The sequence below is a fragment of the Neodiprion pinetum genome, chromosome 6, assembly GCF_021155775.2.
Source record: "Neodiprion pinetum isolate iyNeoPine1 chromosome 6, iyNeoPine1.2, whole genome shotgun sequence".
NCBI lineage: Eukaryota > Metazoa > Arthropoda > Insecta > Hymenoptera > Diprionidae > Neodiprion > Neodiprion pinetum.
The window spans coordinates 20,866,150-20,879,069 of NC_060237.1; the positions used below are offsets into that span (position 1 = coordinate 20,866,150).

General features: G+C 34.9%; 2 protein-coding genes across 3 annotated transcripts; one reads left to right on the forward strand and one right to left on the reverse strand.

Moving 5' to 3' along the window:
• Window positions 1-2,103: 2,103 nt before the first annotated feature.
• On the reverse strand, window positions 2,104-7,868 carry LOC124222378 (uncharacterized). Of its 2 annotated transcripts, none has more exons than XM_046633251.2 (5): window positions 7,477-7,868; window positions 4,197-6,916; window positions 3,854-4,076; window positions 3,575-3,777; window positions 2,104-3,168 (listed from the first exon to the last, which is right to left on the reverse strand). In XM_046633251.2, exons 2-5 carry the CDS (start codon window positions 6,892-6,894, stop codon window positions 2,783-2,785), a joined length of 3,510 nt encoding a protein of 1,169 aa, XP_046489207.1. In that variant the 5' UTR covers window positions 6,895-6,916; window positions 7,477-7,868; the 3' UTR covers window positions 2,104-2,782. The 2 variants fall into 2 exon arrangements, with proteins under 2 accessions (XP_046489207.1, XP_068992929.1); XM_069136828.1 differs by having other exon boundaries at window positions 7,347-7,868.
• LOC124222380 (zinc finger protein 493) lies at window positions 7,841-11,934 on the forward strand. The gene is made up of 4 exons (XM_046633252.2): window positions 7,841-8,240; window positions 8,944-9,211; window positions 9,314-10,039; window positions 10,195-11,934. The coding sequence occupies exons 2-4, from the start codon at window positions 8,960-8,962 to the stop codon at window positions 11,929-11,931; spliced, it is 2,715 nt and encodes a 904-aa protein (XP_046489208.1). The 5' UTR covers window positions 7,841-8,240; window positions 8,944-8,959; the 3' UTR covers window positions 11,932-11,934.
• The last annotated feature ends 986 nt before the right edge of the window (window positions 11,935-12,920 follow it).

Consider the following 12,920-nt stretch of genomic DNA (forward strand, 5'->3'; position numbering starts at 1 on the left):
CAGTCTTCAAAATCATGTCCCTCTGCAACATAATTTACAATACCAGAACGTGTCTCTGGATTGTAAACTACTTGGAAGAGTTCAATAAGGTTGTCCACATAATTGTTTAGAGGCAAAAATACAGTACTCAAGATATTGGATAGACGTTTATGGGATTGTTCCAGATACCTAAGTCAAAATCAAAATATTGGCTTCGTTTTGTCCCTGAGTTCGTTTATAATATGGCATAACGTGATGATTATTATACAAATTTACCATTCAGGTAATGCAACGGGAATAAATTCTTTATCTGTTTTAATATTTAGCCAGGACTCTAGAGTTGGTAAGCGATCTGCAACATGTGCAATTCCGTCAATCAGATCATGGTACATGCTGTACAAGTCTTCGATCAATGGGTAAACAAAGAGATCATTTCTTTCGCACAATAGCTTGAGCTAATTTGAAAAATAAAATGGAGAATTCGGCAGTTACAAAGGGATTAAAGAATTAGCTCGCTTATGCATTAATATTAAGTGACCTTATACTCAGAAAGATTATCAAAATATATAAGTTACTTTGAGTAGCGGGAGTGTTTGCCAATTTTGTAATGTATCGAGTAAATGTTCCACTGTGGATATCATACGGTTTATTATTTGTTGAGAAAGAAGACGTGTTGCACAACATAAAAAAGGTTGCACAGCTTTTGGTGGCACATCATGAATATACCGTGGTTGTGAAATAAGGCGTACGATTTCCTTATAATAATTTTGTGTGACAACCATTGCGCCCTTTTTTAGATCGTAATCAGTTATACTGATAAACCTATGAAAATATTTTTATGAAATGAAACATATTAATACTTTTGTTGCATAAACAAAGAAGTTGGTAAATTATAGATACTTGGTAGGATCCATGTAACCCAATGTATGATATCGTCGAAAATCACATATCAATTCTGGTAGTAAATGATAAGCTTTGACGATTATATTCCGCATAAGTTTGTGTGGTAGGTAATACTTCTCAGAAATTACACAACGATTGCGCAAAAATCTTTGCCGATGCTCCGTTCTACCTTTGTACTTCAGTGGAGTTATCATGCTGTTTGGCGTATCACAGGTACAGCTTACAGCAATGATTTGTCTCATTCCCAATTCATGAACCACTTGATAATACATTTCTTTTGTATCAATCAAGTATCTGTCAACCAGTTCTGGGTATTCATCTCGATAATTCTTTCGAACCAGGGATATTATATTCTGTTCCCAATCCTGTAATCAGATCATGGTACAGATCATCTGACACATCATCTGCTTTGTAGGGCTGGTATAACGTTTACAGGTTGCCAGACCACTTTACACCGGTAAGAGTTAGCGATCTACATATGTGACATTCGTAATAAATCTTGTCTTTACTGGCAAAAGTCCAGGGGTAGGTAAATTTTCAGCAAGTTCTCTCATTTTTTGATAGTAAAATCCTTCCGGTGGCTGCAATTTACATTGGACTGCCTCTTTGCGATTTGCCACACGAGCATGAAGTCGGATTTTTGTTTTAGCAGCCATTCCTTCCAGCATATCGTGAACTTGGTGGGCATACATCTTCGATCACAAAGCAAAGATTCTATTATATGCTATCGTAGCTTTATTCGTACAAATTCAAATGCTCTTTTCAGATTCTCGAGCACGGATTAATCCAGAGAAAAGGAAGTTTATTCGATTGTGTGGTAAATAAGGCCATGCAAAGATAAATTTGTGGTACCTTGCTTATGCGAAAGTTACACAGAGGGTTTTTGAATGCTTTCTCACTGTCATATTGATGAATATCTGGAATTGGAGTCAGATTGACAGCTTTCGTTTTACCATGCAAAAGATTATACAATTCCTGTCCATTCGACATCTTATTTCATATAAATTTGGCAAATATTTTGTAGTTATTCGTTTATCATTGGTCTCTACAAATTGCTTTTTATGTGTAAAACAAGGTACACGACCTGTTTACCTGAACTGTCATTGTAAAAAAAAAAAAGAAAAGTCGAACTTCAGAATGATAATGAGTGTGCGTGATCGAAGCATAATAGTTACATTAAAGAATACAAAAATGTGAATAAAAAAATAATACGTTAACAAAACGGATATGTTTATTACCTTTATATTACATAATTAGTACAAAAATATGCAAGGATGTTTTTCACATTAAACTGAAACACACACACCCTTATTTCACTGATATTTAATTCGCCTATGAAATGTATTTTGGTGTCATAGCCAATAAAACTAACACCTACATATTCACAGCTTAATAATTCTACTTACCTTAATCATAAGCTTAAATGTTCTAAACTGAACATATGGAACTTCAACACAGTATGTGTACTATTTGAATAATTATCACAATCATTTATTTTACATAACTATTAAATCAGCTGTAAAATCTAGTTTTGGATTTTATACATGGAGTTTAGAACATGCCTTTCGTTAAGAAAAAGATTCAGCATTTCACATTAGCGAAGTTCTGGTAATATTGCTCTTCAGAATAATCAATAAAACTTGTAAATGGTTCACATCATAAGAATTGTTACAAATGCATTGTGAATTACAGTGTAGAATGATTATTGAAAATAGGAAGGACGAAAAAATAAAGACAAAAATTTTTAATACACAATATTGGTCCCAGTGTCAGAAACTTGTTTGCAAAAATTGAATATCTATCGTAGCAAAATGTGAAATAGTCAAATCAGTTTGAAACAATTCTGAACGAAATACACAAAAATAAAGTAAAAAATGTCACAAAATGGATTGATTGCAACTCAGTGTTGCCCAACACCTTTCACAGTATCTGCACTTACTGCGCACAACCGCTTAAAACGATTCAAAGTAAACTTGTGTACTGCCTTCGTCAAATTATGTGATAAGTCGTAAGGATCTTGAATGCACATTTCTGAATCGATTTTGAACACCACAGAGTCATCATAGTTGTTTGCAGTAACATGCTCGATATATGGTGTCATTTCTTTTGGTAGTAAATGAAGTTTGAGAAAATCTTTTTTCAACATAGTCTTGCCTAGAAGCGGGCAGGCTACAGAATTATAGAAATCGAAATCAGTATAAAAAATAAAAAATCCATTCAACAATTCCGTGAATGTACGTCTCTTTCCATCAACTTCAAACTTTTCACAAATCCCAGTCTCCCAATCTGAAATTAAAAAGTTTACGGATTTCAATTTTAATGTAACGTAATTATTATTCAGGTATAGAATTCATAACGCACAAAAAGATAATTTACATATTTCCTATCTAAGAAACTTAATCGTTGCATTTTACGTATGATTCTTGGCTAAACATTGAATCAGTTCTACTTGATATTGCAGTATCAAATAATATTTTAAACATCACACATTTAAACAAATTCGCGTTCTACATGCTTATCTTTTTTTAAATTCGCGAAACAGATGATGAATACAAACATTGTAAAAAGGCGATATAAATAAAGCTCATATAATCTATTATTCAGTACGAGTCCTTAATTTTTAATTCAAATGATATTCAATGTTTTTCTAAATGCTTGCATATAATGTACAAATTTTTATGAATGTACTCACTATCAATTATTTTGGATCTATTCTCCTTCGCTATCAAACTGGCAATGCTTGGTAGAATTTCTTCAACTTGAAGATAGAAAATAACATACCAACAAAGTGCATAGTTTGTTATGGAGCGTGACCCTGATAAGTTGCATACATAAAGCCATTTCTTCAGAAATAGCATCAACTCTCTGCATAGTGGGTAATTCTTAATAAAGCACCTAGAAAAGTGAAATATTAGATTGACGAAATTGAGAATATTTTATGGAAAATATTGCAGACTCAAGTTTTATTTACTTCAATAGCTTGGTATTTTCAACGCTTAGTCCATTTTTAAATGAAACATCGCAGCTCAGTGCTGTGGGTCTGTGATGTAGTTTGATAATTGGTGTCCTTGACGACACCAAAGTTTCACGTATTTCCCATAATTCGGTACTGTCATATAAGCATTGCTCCACAGTACTTATTAAGTGTTTTTGATATGCCTCATCCTCACAGTTTCTGTTTCCATTGTACGTACCTATAACGAGTTACAGAAAAATTATGTAAAACAATATTAGTATTGTTACTGATTTGAAAACAAAACTGATGAATGGAAGTGGAAGACACACAAAAAATTTACATAATCTAAAACGCTTACTGCAATCTAGGAAAACGTCAATGTCGCTATCTGGAAAACCCAAGCCAGAAACTCGTGATCCAAATGGATATGCATTGGCATCAGAAAAGAGTGGTCTTATAGTATTTTCCAAGCATTTTAACAGGGAGTTGACTTCGACTTTTTGGCCAGTCAATACTTGATTGGATGATTCAATCAAACTGGAAACTTCTACCTTATGATTTTTTAGCAGAGCTTTTGCTTGGTTTGGCAATACACATCTTGAATAGTCTCCGCTTCGCACCAAGGCTTTGTGCAATGGATGTTTACAATGCTGGTCATAAAATTCAGGAAAGCCCAGCCATAAGGCTGCGCATGGTATGCAAGTATCATAAACCAGTCTCTTCCGAACTGAGCTCTTTTTTTTTAAGACTTTCTGATGATTCTTGTTATCTATGTGCTCTGTGAAGAAAAATTCCGTTTTGAACTGTATGTCGCAAGACTGGCACCAATAAAACTGAATGTTGTACCAAGTGCTTTCTGTTTGTTTCAAAATATCGTGTAGAAATTGGTCCATTGCTTTATTCCATAACTGTTTTTGATAGTTGTGAGAAGCTTTTTGAACATGTAGAAGAATAACAGCATCGTCGTTTTTCAAAGATATGTCGCAAGCAAAACACTGAACAGTATCATCTGAAATTTCTTGAAGAAATTCCTTGGAAAGCATCAGGTCGCTCCATTGTTCTGTATAGTTTATGAAATGTTGATTATCTCGTTCCATCTGAGCTAAATAACCAACATGTGAAGAGCTGCGGATATGTTCATAAAAAGTCTGTACTTGACTAGGTACACTGTTCTGACAAATCAAACAATAAATTGCATTTAATGTTTTTGGAAAGCACAATTGGCTGCTCAATTTGATCATTCTCAGTTTTTCTTGATTCATGTCGTAAATGTGCTGCATATCACTATTGAAATATCGTGGATTGATCGTTTTTCTTAAAACTTTTTTTTTAATAACTTGTTTGGGTTCCTCGACTACTATGGGCCTTGATAAATCATCTGCTGAAACATCACCTTTAGGACTAGAGTTCATATTTTCCTCGATAGCAATCAAATTTTTGTGGTGTTGTCCTGATAAATATTCAGATACAACTTGGGAGCTGGAATGTTTGCATTCAAACAGCTCCTGTTTGAATTGACTAGTCCCTGAAGGTACTGCTATTGTATTATCACATGTTGCATGAAGAAAAGATTCTTTCTGAGCATTTTTACCACTGACTGTCTCTGTTTGAAGGGATTGGTAAATACTATCAACTGCTACAAACATGCATTTCACATGATTTGGAGAACGGATGTGCTGGTTAGTATTTCTTATCTCTGTTAGTGAATGGTCACACAAAATGCAATAGAAATCTAACCTGTAGAGATTAATAATAAAACTCTTTGCCCACTTTCGACATTCACCTTCCATGAATTTTACAGGTGGATACATTTCCATGCGATTTTTTTGAAACTCTCTGTGTTTTTCCTCTTTAATATGCATATGGACAGAGCTCGCTCCAACCATTGTCTCTTTGCAACAATAACAGAAAAACTTTCCTGGTTTTTGTTCAATTATCTGATTATTTACCAGAGTGAGATTTGAAACCAGACTTTTTTGTAGCTCGTCATTCTCAGTAAACTTCGTGGAATGGTTGCTTTCATTGAAATGAACAAGAAACTGTTTCCAACTACTAGCAATGTAATTGGTACAGAACTTGCAGTTCAAGTTTCCATCAATTTCTACACAACTCGTGATAATTTTTTCAATTTTTTCACAATGGGCCTTTGCTAATATATGCTTCAAGCAAGTGTGAAGATTTTTCACTGCTGAATTACAAATAAGACAGTTAAAACTTACATCATCTTTAAAAATGCCTCTTGCATTAAGATTACGTGATATTTGATCTGTTGTAAATATTATGTTGTAAGGTCCTGTTATTATATCATCCCGTACAGCATGATCAGAGGATTTTTTCTGGGCATTTTTTATACCTACAGTCTCTTTATGAAGGGAATGGTGAATAATATTATTTTTTGCAAGCATGTATTGAACATGATCTTCAGTATGGATGTGCTGTTTAGTAATTGCTTGCCCAGGTAGTGAACAGTCACATAAAATGCAATAAAAATATAATCTACGTAGATTGAAGATAAAATTCCTTGCCCACTTTCTACATTCACTTTCTCTGAGATTTATAGGTGAATCCGTTCCCATACGATTTTTTTGAAACTCTTTGTGTTTTTTCTCTTCAACATGCATTTGGACAGAGTTTCCGCCAATTATTGTCTCCTTGCAACAATAACAGAAAAACGTTACTGGTTTCAGTTCAATTATCTGATTATTTACCAGAGTACGATTTGAAATTCGAGTGATTTGTAGCTGCTCATCTTGAGTAAACTTTGTAGAATGGCCACTTTCATTGAAATGAACAAGAAACTCTTTCCAACTACTCGCCATGTAATCGGTACACAATTTGCAGCCAAAATTCCCGTGTATTTCCACACAACTGGTGATGACTTTTTCAATGGCTTGACAATGGGAAATCTTTAATACATGCGTCAGGCATTTTCTAGCATCTTTTTCTGATTTTTGGCAAATAAAACAGTAAAAACTTGTGCCGTTTTTAAAAATGCCTCTTGTATTGAGATGCGGTGATTCTTGATCTGTTGTAAGTAATATCGATGACGGATCCATTTTAGCTACTTTTTAATTTTATCTGAAAATGGTAACATTCCTTTATAAAACAAGTAAATAATATTATTGACTAACAGTGGTAGTTAAAACGTGCTCTGACGATGCGGAATCTAATTTGGTTGTAAGGAATAAGACTCAATGAAAATATTCTTAGAGTGTGTGTTGACTATTGTAAATATTGACAAGTTTCTCAAAACGACTGTACGAGATGAAAATGAGTATGTTTGTTATCAATAAATATTGTCACTTCGAATAGACCTCTCTAGGTAAATTCAAGTCAAGTTTGCCTTTGTCAAGCAACAATTACTTCTGAAGCCAATTTTGCGTGATCTGACCAATGTTGTGATATCTCTGTACTAGAAGCTCTGTTATGTTTTATTAACCTCTCAGACTATTCGCACGTGACACAGCAGTGAAAATCGATAATAGCGGTAAAGGAACAGAAGAAATACCTCTTAGACTCATCGTCACTTTATTTGATACAAATTATACTTTTTGCATAAAGTCACGGAAATGACGTTTTGTTTGCGAGTATACAATGTTATATTGTTCGATATTATTAGAATTTAAATACAAATTTACCGTCACAGTTTGAGTCTAAAGTTTGAATCTTTGCTCGTCCTGATAATTATCACATTTGCTATCCGTCGTCCCCGACCTCTTTGCACTTGAGAGTAGTGCAGATTATTGTTGTAACGTATAAACATTGTACCTCTGCAGACTGTACGATTTCAGAAACGGGGACAGAACCGAGTATTACATAAATGGTTACATGCTGGACCTTTCCTAAGTACAGACCAGTACAGACAACTTATAATTTTCCCAAGTGCGATCGAAAATCAAGCCCATTTAGGCCGTCTGCTGTTTCCACGGTGTTTACACCGTGACTATTTCGAAGGGTGATGCATAAACTGATTAGCGCACGCGCCGGGAGGGGGGGGGCCACATGGTTCGCGATATGCAAGGGGTTCCGAGGGTTCCCTGGATATACCAGTCGACCAGTTTCCAAACCTGTATATAAAACTAGACAAAAGCAGCTGCCTAGTTGGCCAGTGCAGCACACTGCTATTTACCTTCGCACCGCCCGACACCCTCCGTGTTCTTTCGCGCTTGTGGTTGTCTGTCTTCAATCCACTTTAATCACGTCTCGGATTTTTAACAATGTGTCACGACGCCATGTACACAAAAACAAGATGAAACATCGATTGATTTGAATGCGGTAATGTAAAAAGAGTACCAACGATATGTTTAAAGATGGTGAATCTATGTGATGTTTATACAAAAATATATCTACCAAAAGATATTCAAGCATCTTCCTGAGCGGACATTAATTCATCAATCGGAGCGTGAGTATTCAATTGTTTGAATGATTTTCAGGTTAAGTGCCCCGTTCCCTATTGCTTGGAACTACAAATTCTTTGAACTCGAGTTGTTATTCAGTTTAAAAGAAGCTCACGAATCACCTTTCCGCTGTTTCTCAAAAATACATGAATGTCACCGGTGTCAGGCACAATTGATAAATAATGAGCGATTATTTCAACTGTACTGCACACCTGGAGTGTGTTTACTGCTCGGCCAAAACACAAATTTTTAATTAATTGTCCTCCGACTTCTGCAGTTTTTATTTTATCTTTTCATTGTTAACTGCATAATTCCTATCATCACTGGATACCAATTATGGCTGTTTTCCTCTTTGATTTACGTTTGCATGTTTATATCAACAAAAGAACACAGCAAAATAGTTTTTTTCCATGTTTTTCATTCTTATGCTGAATCAATTATATCAATTTTCTGTCATTCTCAAGGTAGTTCGCATTTAAAATTGTCCGTAAACATTTACTTTTCTTTTACTTCCATATTTTATCATTTGGACATCAATTTAATGCATTCATTCAACAATTGAATTCTCAATTCTAATATGTGAACATCAATTGACATTATTTTTATTAGAATTCTACCAAAGAGCAGTTGTAATTTTGTATAACTTTTACCAATAACTTACAAATATGTTTAAAGATGTTTCAAATCAGTACGTGTTACAATTCTCAGGTGTTCACAGTGGACGATGGAAAGTACATCCCCAGTCAATATTGAATGGTTGGAAAACAAACTGACTGTGTCAAACAAGATAAAACCTTTAACGAATAAGATTGAACCTCATTTCGTGTCTGTGAAAGAAGAGGTAAATTTATTTGAAGAAAATTCATATTCAAAGCATCCTGGGCCACGAACTAATTTACTTGAATGCTTGAAAAAGCATAAAATTAATCAAAACACTTGCACTCTACCGCCAATACAGAACCAGAACCAAATTACTGTGAGTTCAAAAATAAATATTATCGTTTGTCAATTAAAACTGAAAGGAACAACTTCACTTATAAGATACAATAATTACTTTTAAATATTCATGATATTATAGGCTACCAATTCGAGCTTTAAGACAATGAGTCAGGTTCATGAAATTGTGCCAAATGATAGGCAAGAAGATAATGAAAGGATAGATTCTCGATGTCAAGTTGACATCATTGACATGAGGAGTGATCAAGTTTTAGACTACAAATTTATTCTTGTTTATGAAGATCAGGCATCCAAATTTGTTATACTTCGCCCATTGAGAAGCAAAGATATGAATGCCGTGGTAACAGAATTGTTTGATATCTTAACAATCATTGGACCACCTCGAGTTTTACAGAGTGGAAACGGAAGAGAGTTTGCTAGTGAAATCGTTCATGAGTTGAGGTCGTCGTGGACGGACCTATTAATGGTACATGGTAATGTTCAGATGTCTACCACTAGTACTAAGCGAGATTTTACCAAACTTTTAAAAACCTGGCTTGTACAAAATCCTGGTAAAACATGGCACGATGGGTTGAAGTTTGTTCAAATAAATGAAAATACAACATTGCATTGCGAGTCTGATAAAACTCCTCACGAATTGTTATTTCTCAACAATCGTAATGGTGCCTTTAATGTTTCCATTGGTACAAACCACACTATGCAAACAATATGGTGCGAGGAAGATTGGCACAAAGTAATGGATGATCAAAAGCGGAGTACAGTAAATAATGATCATGCAAAATTACTTGGAGATCATTCTAGCCGAAGACACACGAGCAGCTGCTTGGTTGTTGAAAACGATGAAAATGTATGTATGGCATTCAGTTGTTAATTTTCATTTTTTTATTTATCAGATCTAAGATTTCAGGAAACTGAAAGTTTATCGCAAATGAAGTAATTACCAGTATTAATGCATCTGTTTACATTATCTTCATACAAACTAATAAAATGTTATTTTTCTAGTTTCTCGCAAAGGATGATAGCAACGATCAAAGTAGCAATACAATTGAAAAGAGAACCAGACGATCCTTTGCCAATTCTGATAACTCCAGTGGATTTAAATTTGTAAATGTTAAAAATGGGAGCCCGTTGCACGTTACACAATTAGATGACTCACTATCAGAAACAGAAGCAAGCGTAACTTGTCATACTAAATCAAAACAGCGTGATAAATATCAGTTAAAATGTAAAATATGCCAAAAACGATACATGAAGTTGGGCCATCTGAAGAATCATATGAGATCACATACGAAAGCAAGTGATTACGAATGTACAATTTGTTGCAAAAAATATCGCCTCCTAACGGTTTACGAAAAGCATATGCGGCGTTTCCACAATTCAGATGAAACTTCATCAAGCGTCACAGATGCTGGAGCGAAAGATCTTGGTAGTGGTACAGAAGAAAATTTTTACCCAAAAAAAAAACTTCAGGTTGAGGAAACACGTGACAATACTGCGTCACACGATCATAGTAAAGAAGCAAATAAAGTTGGGAAACGATCGAGTCGGTCAGTTGGTAAGAAATTATCAAAGGAGGTCAGATCTACCAGGTTGAATGGCTCACCGTTATTAGAATGCAGCTATTGCCAGCAGAAGTTTGACTTTCCGAGTGTTTTGAAAAGGCATGTGAGATCGCATACTAATGAACGCCCATATGTCTGCAAAGTTTGCAATAAGAGTTTTAAACAATTGGGACACCTCAGCCAGCACTCACTGACTCATACAGATTATCGTTCCTTCCAGTGCGCGACATGTAATATAAAATTTGAATCATTGGACAGTTTGAAGATCCACACGCAATCGCATCGAGGTGATTCCCTGTTGTACAGGCCTAAAGAAGTATATCGATTGTTTGAATGCGATAATTGCAAAAAAGTATTCACAACCAAAAGCGTTCTGGAGAGGCATATATTTACACATACTCATGAACGACAGTTCGGCTGTAAAGTATGTGGAAAAAGGTTTAAGCAGGCTGGCCACGTTAAGTCACATATGTTGGTACATACAGGGGAGCGAAAGTTCGAGTGTACGGTTTGCTCAAAGAGATTTAGCCTTTCGAACTCCCTCAAAAAACATATGTACATTCACAATGGTGAGAAGCCCTATCAGTGCGACGTTTGTGGTGCTCGTTTTCTGGAAAAACGAAATTTGAATGGTCACTTAATGACTCATACAAATGAACGACCCTTTTCCTGCAACATTTGTGGCAAGAGATATACCCTTGCAGACACTCTCAGGCGTCACATAAGCGCGGCTCACGAGGATGGGAGGACATACCAGTGCGAGATCTGTGCTAAAATGTTTAAACAGTTGGCGCATTTGTATGTACATAAAAAGGTTCATACAGATGAACGGCCTTATCAATGTCACCTGTGTGAGAAAAATTTTAAGCATAAGAATGTTTTAAAATCACACTTGGCGATACATGCAAACTTGCGACCCTTTGAATGTGATGTTTGTAAGGCCACATTTGTAAGGAAAACTAATCTCCAAACTCACATAGCTTCTGCACACATGAACGAACGGCCATATGTGTGCACAATTTGTAACAAACGATTTAAACAAGTCAGCCACTTGAACGGTCACGTTGTTGTTCATAGTAATTCCATGCCTTACCAGTGTGACTTTTGTGATCGACGTTGCAACAGGTTGGATAACTTGAAAAAGCATATGCGTCTACACACTAAAACTAAAGAATAAGAAAGTTTTCCTCAACGCGTTGACAGGGGCTATAGTAATTATTACAAATACTTGGCGAATTAGATTGGAATTCAATGATATTCTATGAAAATGTTATCCTGTCATGTGGAGAGTTACATTTTTTTGAATAATTAAATGATACAGCACTGACCCTTGCTAGTGATCAGAATGTATTTCTTATGTTGAAATCCTTATTTCTTTTCAATAATTAAATGATACAGTAAAGATCCTTGCTAGTGATCAGAATGTAGTTCTTATTTTAGAATTTTAATTTGCATGAAAATATAATAAAAGAAGTAATTTTACTTCGATTGACTGAGAAAAAAAATAGGGACAGTTCTGTTATGATTTATAATTGCTTAACATTTAAGCATATTTTTTACCATACCTATTTATACGTTTTATTGTATTGATTCATACCGGACCTGTATAATAAGATACCTGCAGTATCTTCATTTTCTTAGTCGACAAACTAACGCTGCATTTGGTTAGTCCGTATGATTGTGAGCGATGTTTAACGTAATTTTTGATAATATTTAAGTTGAATCTTAAAGCTAGCAAGTTTATTTAATTTGTGTTCCTACGATGGAGGTGAAATTAGGCAGATGCTGTGTGTAGTTCAATTTGGAAACTAGGTATTATTTACATTAACTTATGGAGAGATTAAAATTCGCATCTTGTTATGCAGATAGGTCATGTTTTTATTTTACTATTCTGAATCGTGGTGAATTTCAAGTGCCTAGGTGCGCTAACTGTCCAGTGTAGGGATCAGTGTTTGTAAATTGCAAAGCGTTTTTTCTTTTTAATGTACATGTATAAAATGGATGAAAAATGCGTTGCAATGTTTTTCAAATACTTAGATCTCTTGCAGCCATTACTAAAATAATTTCTACTACAGCTTGCAACGAAAATCGTAGTATGCAGTTAGCGATTCAAAACTTTTTCAACATGTATGTACTTTCATCTACAAAAACCAAAATACTATTTCA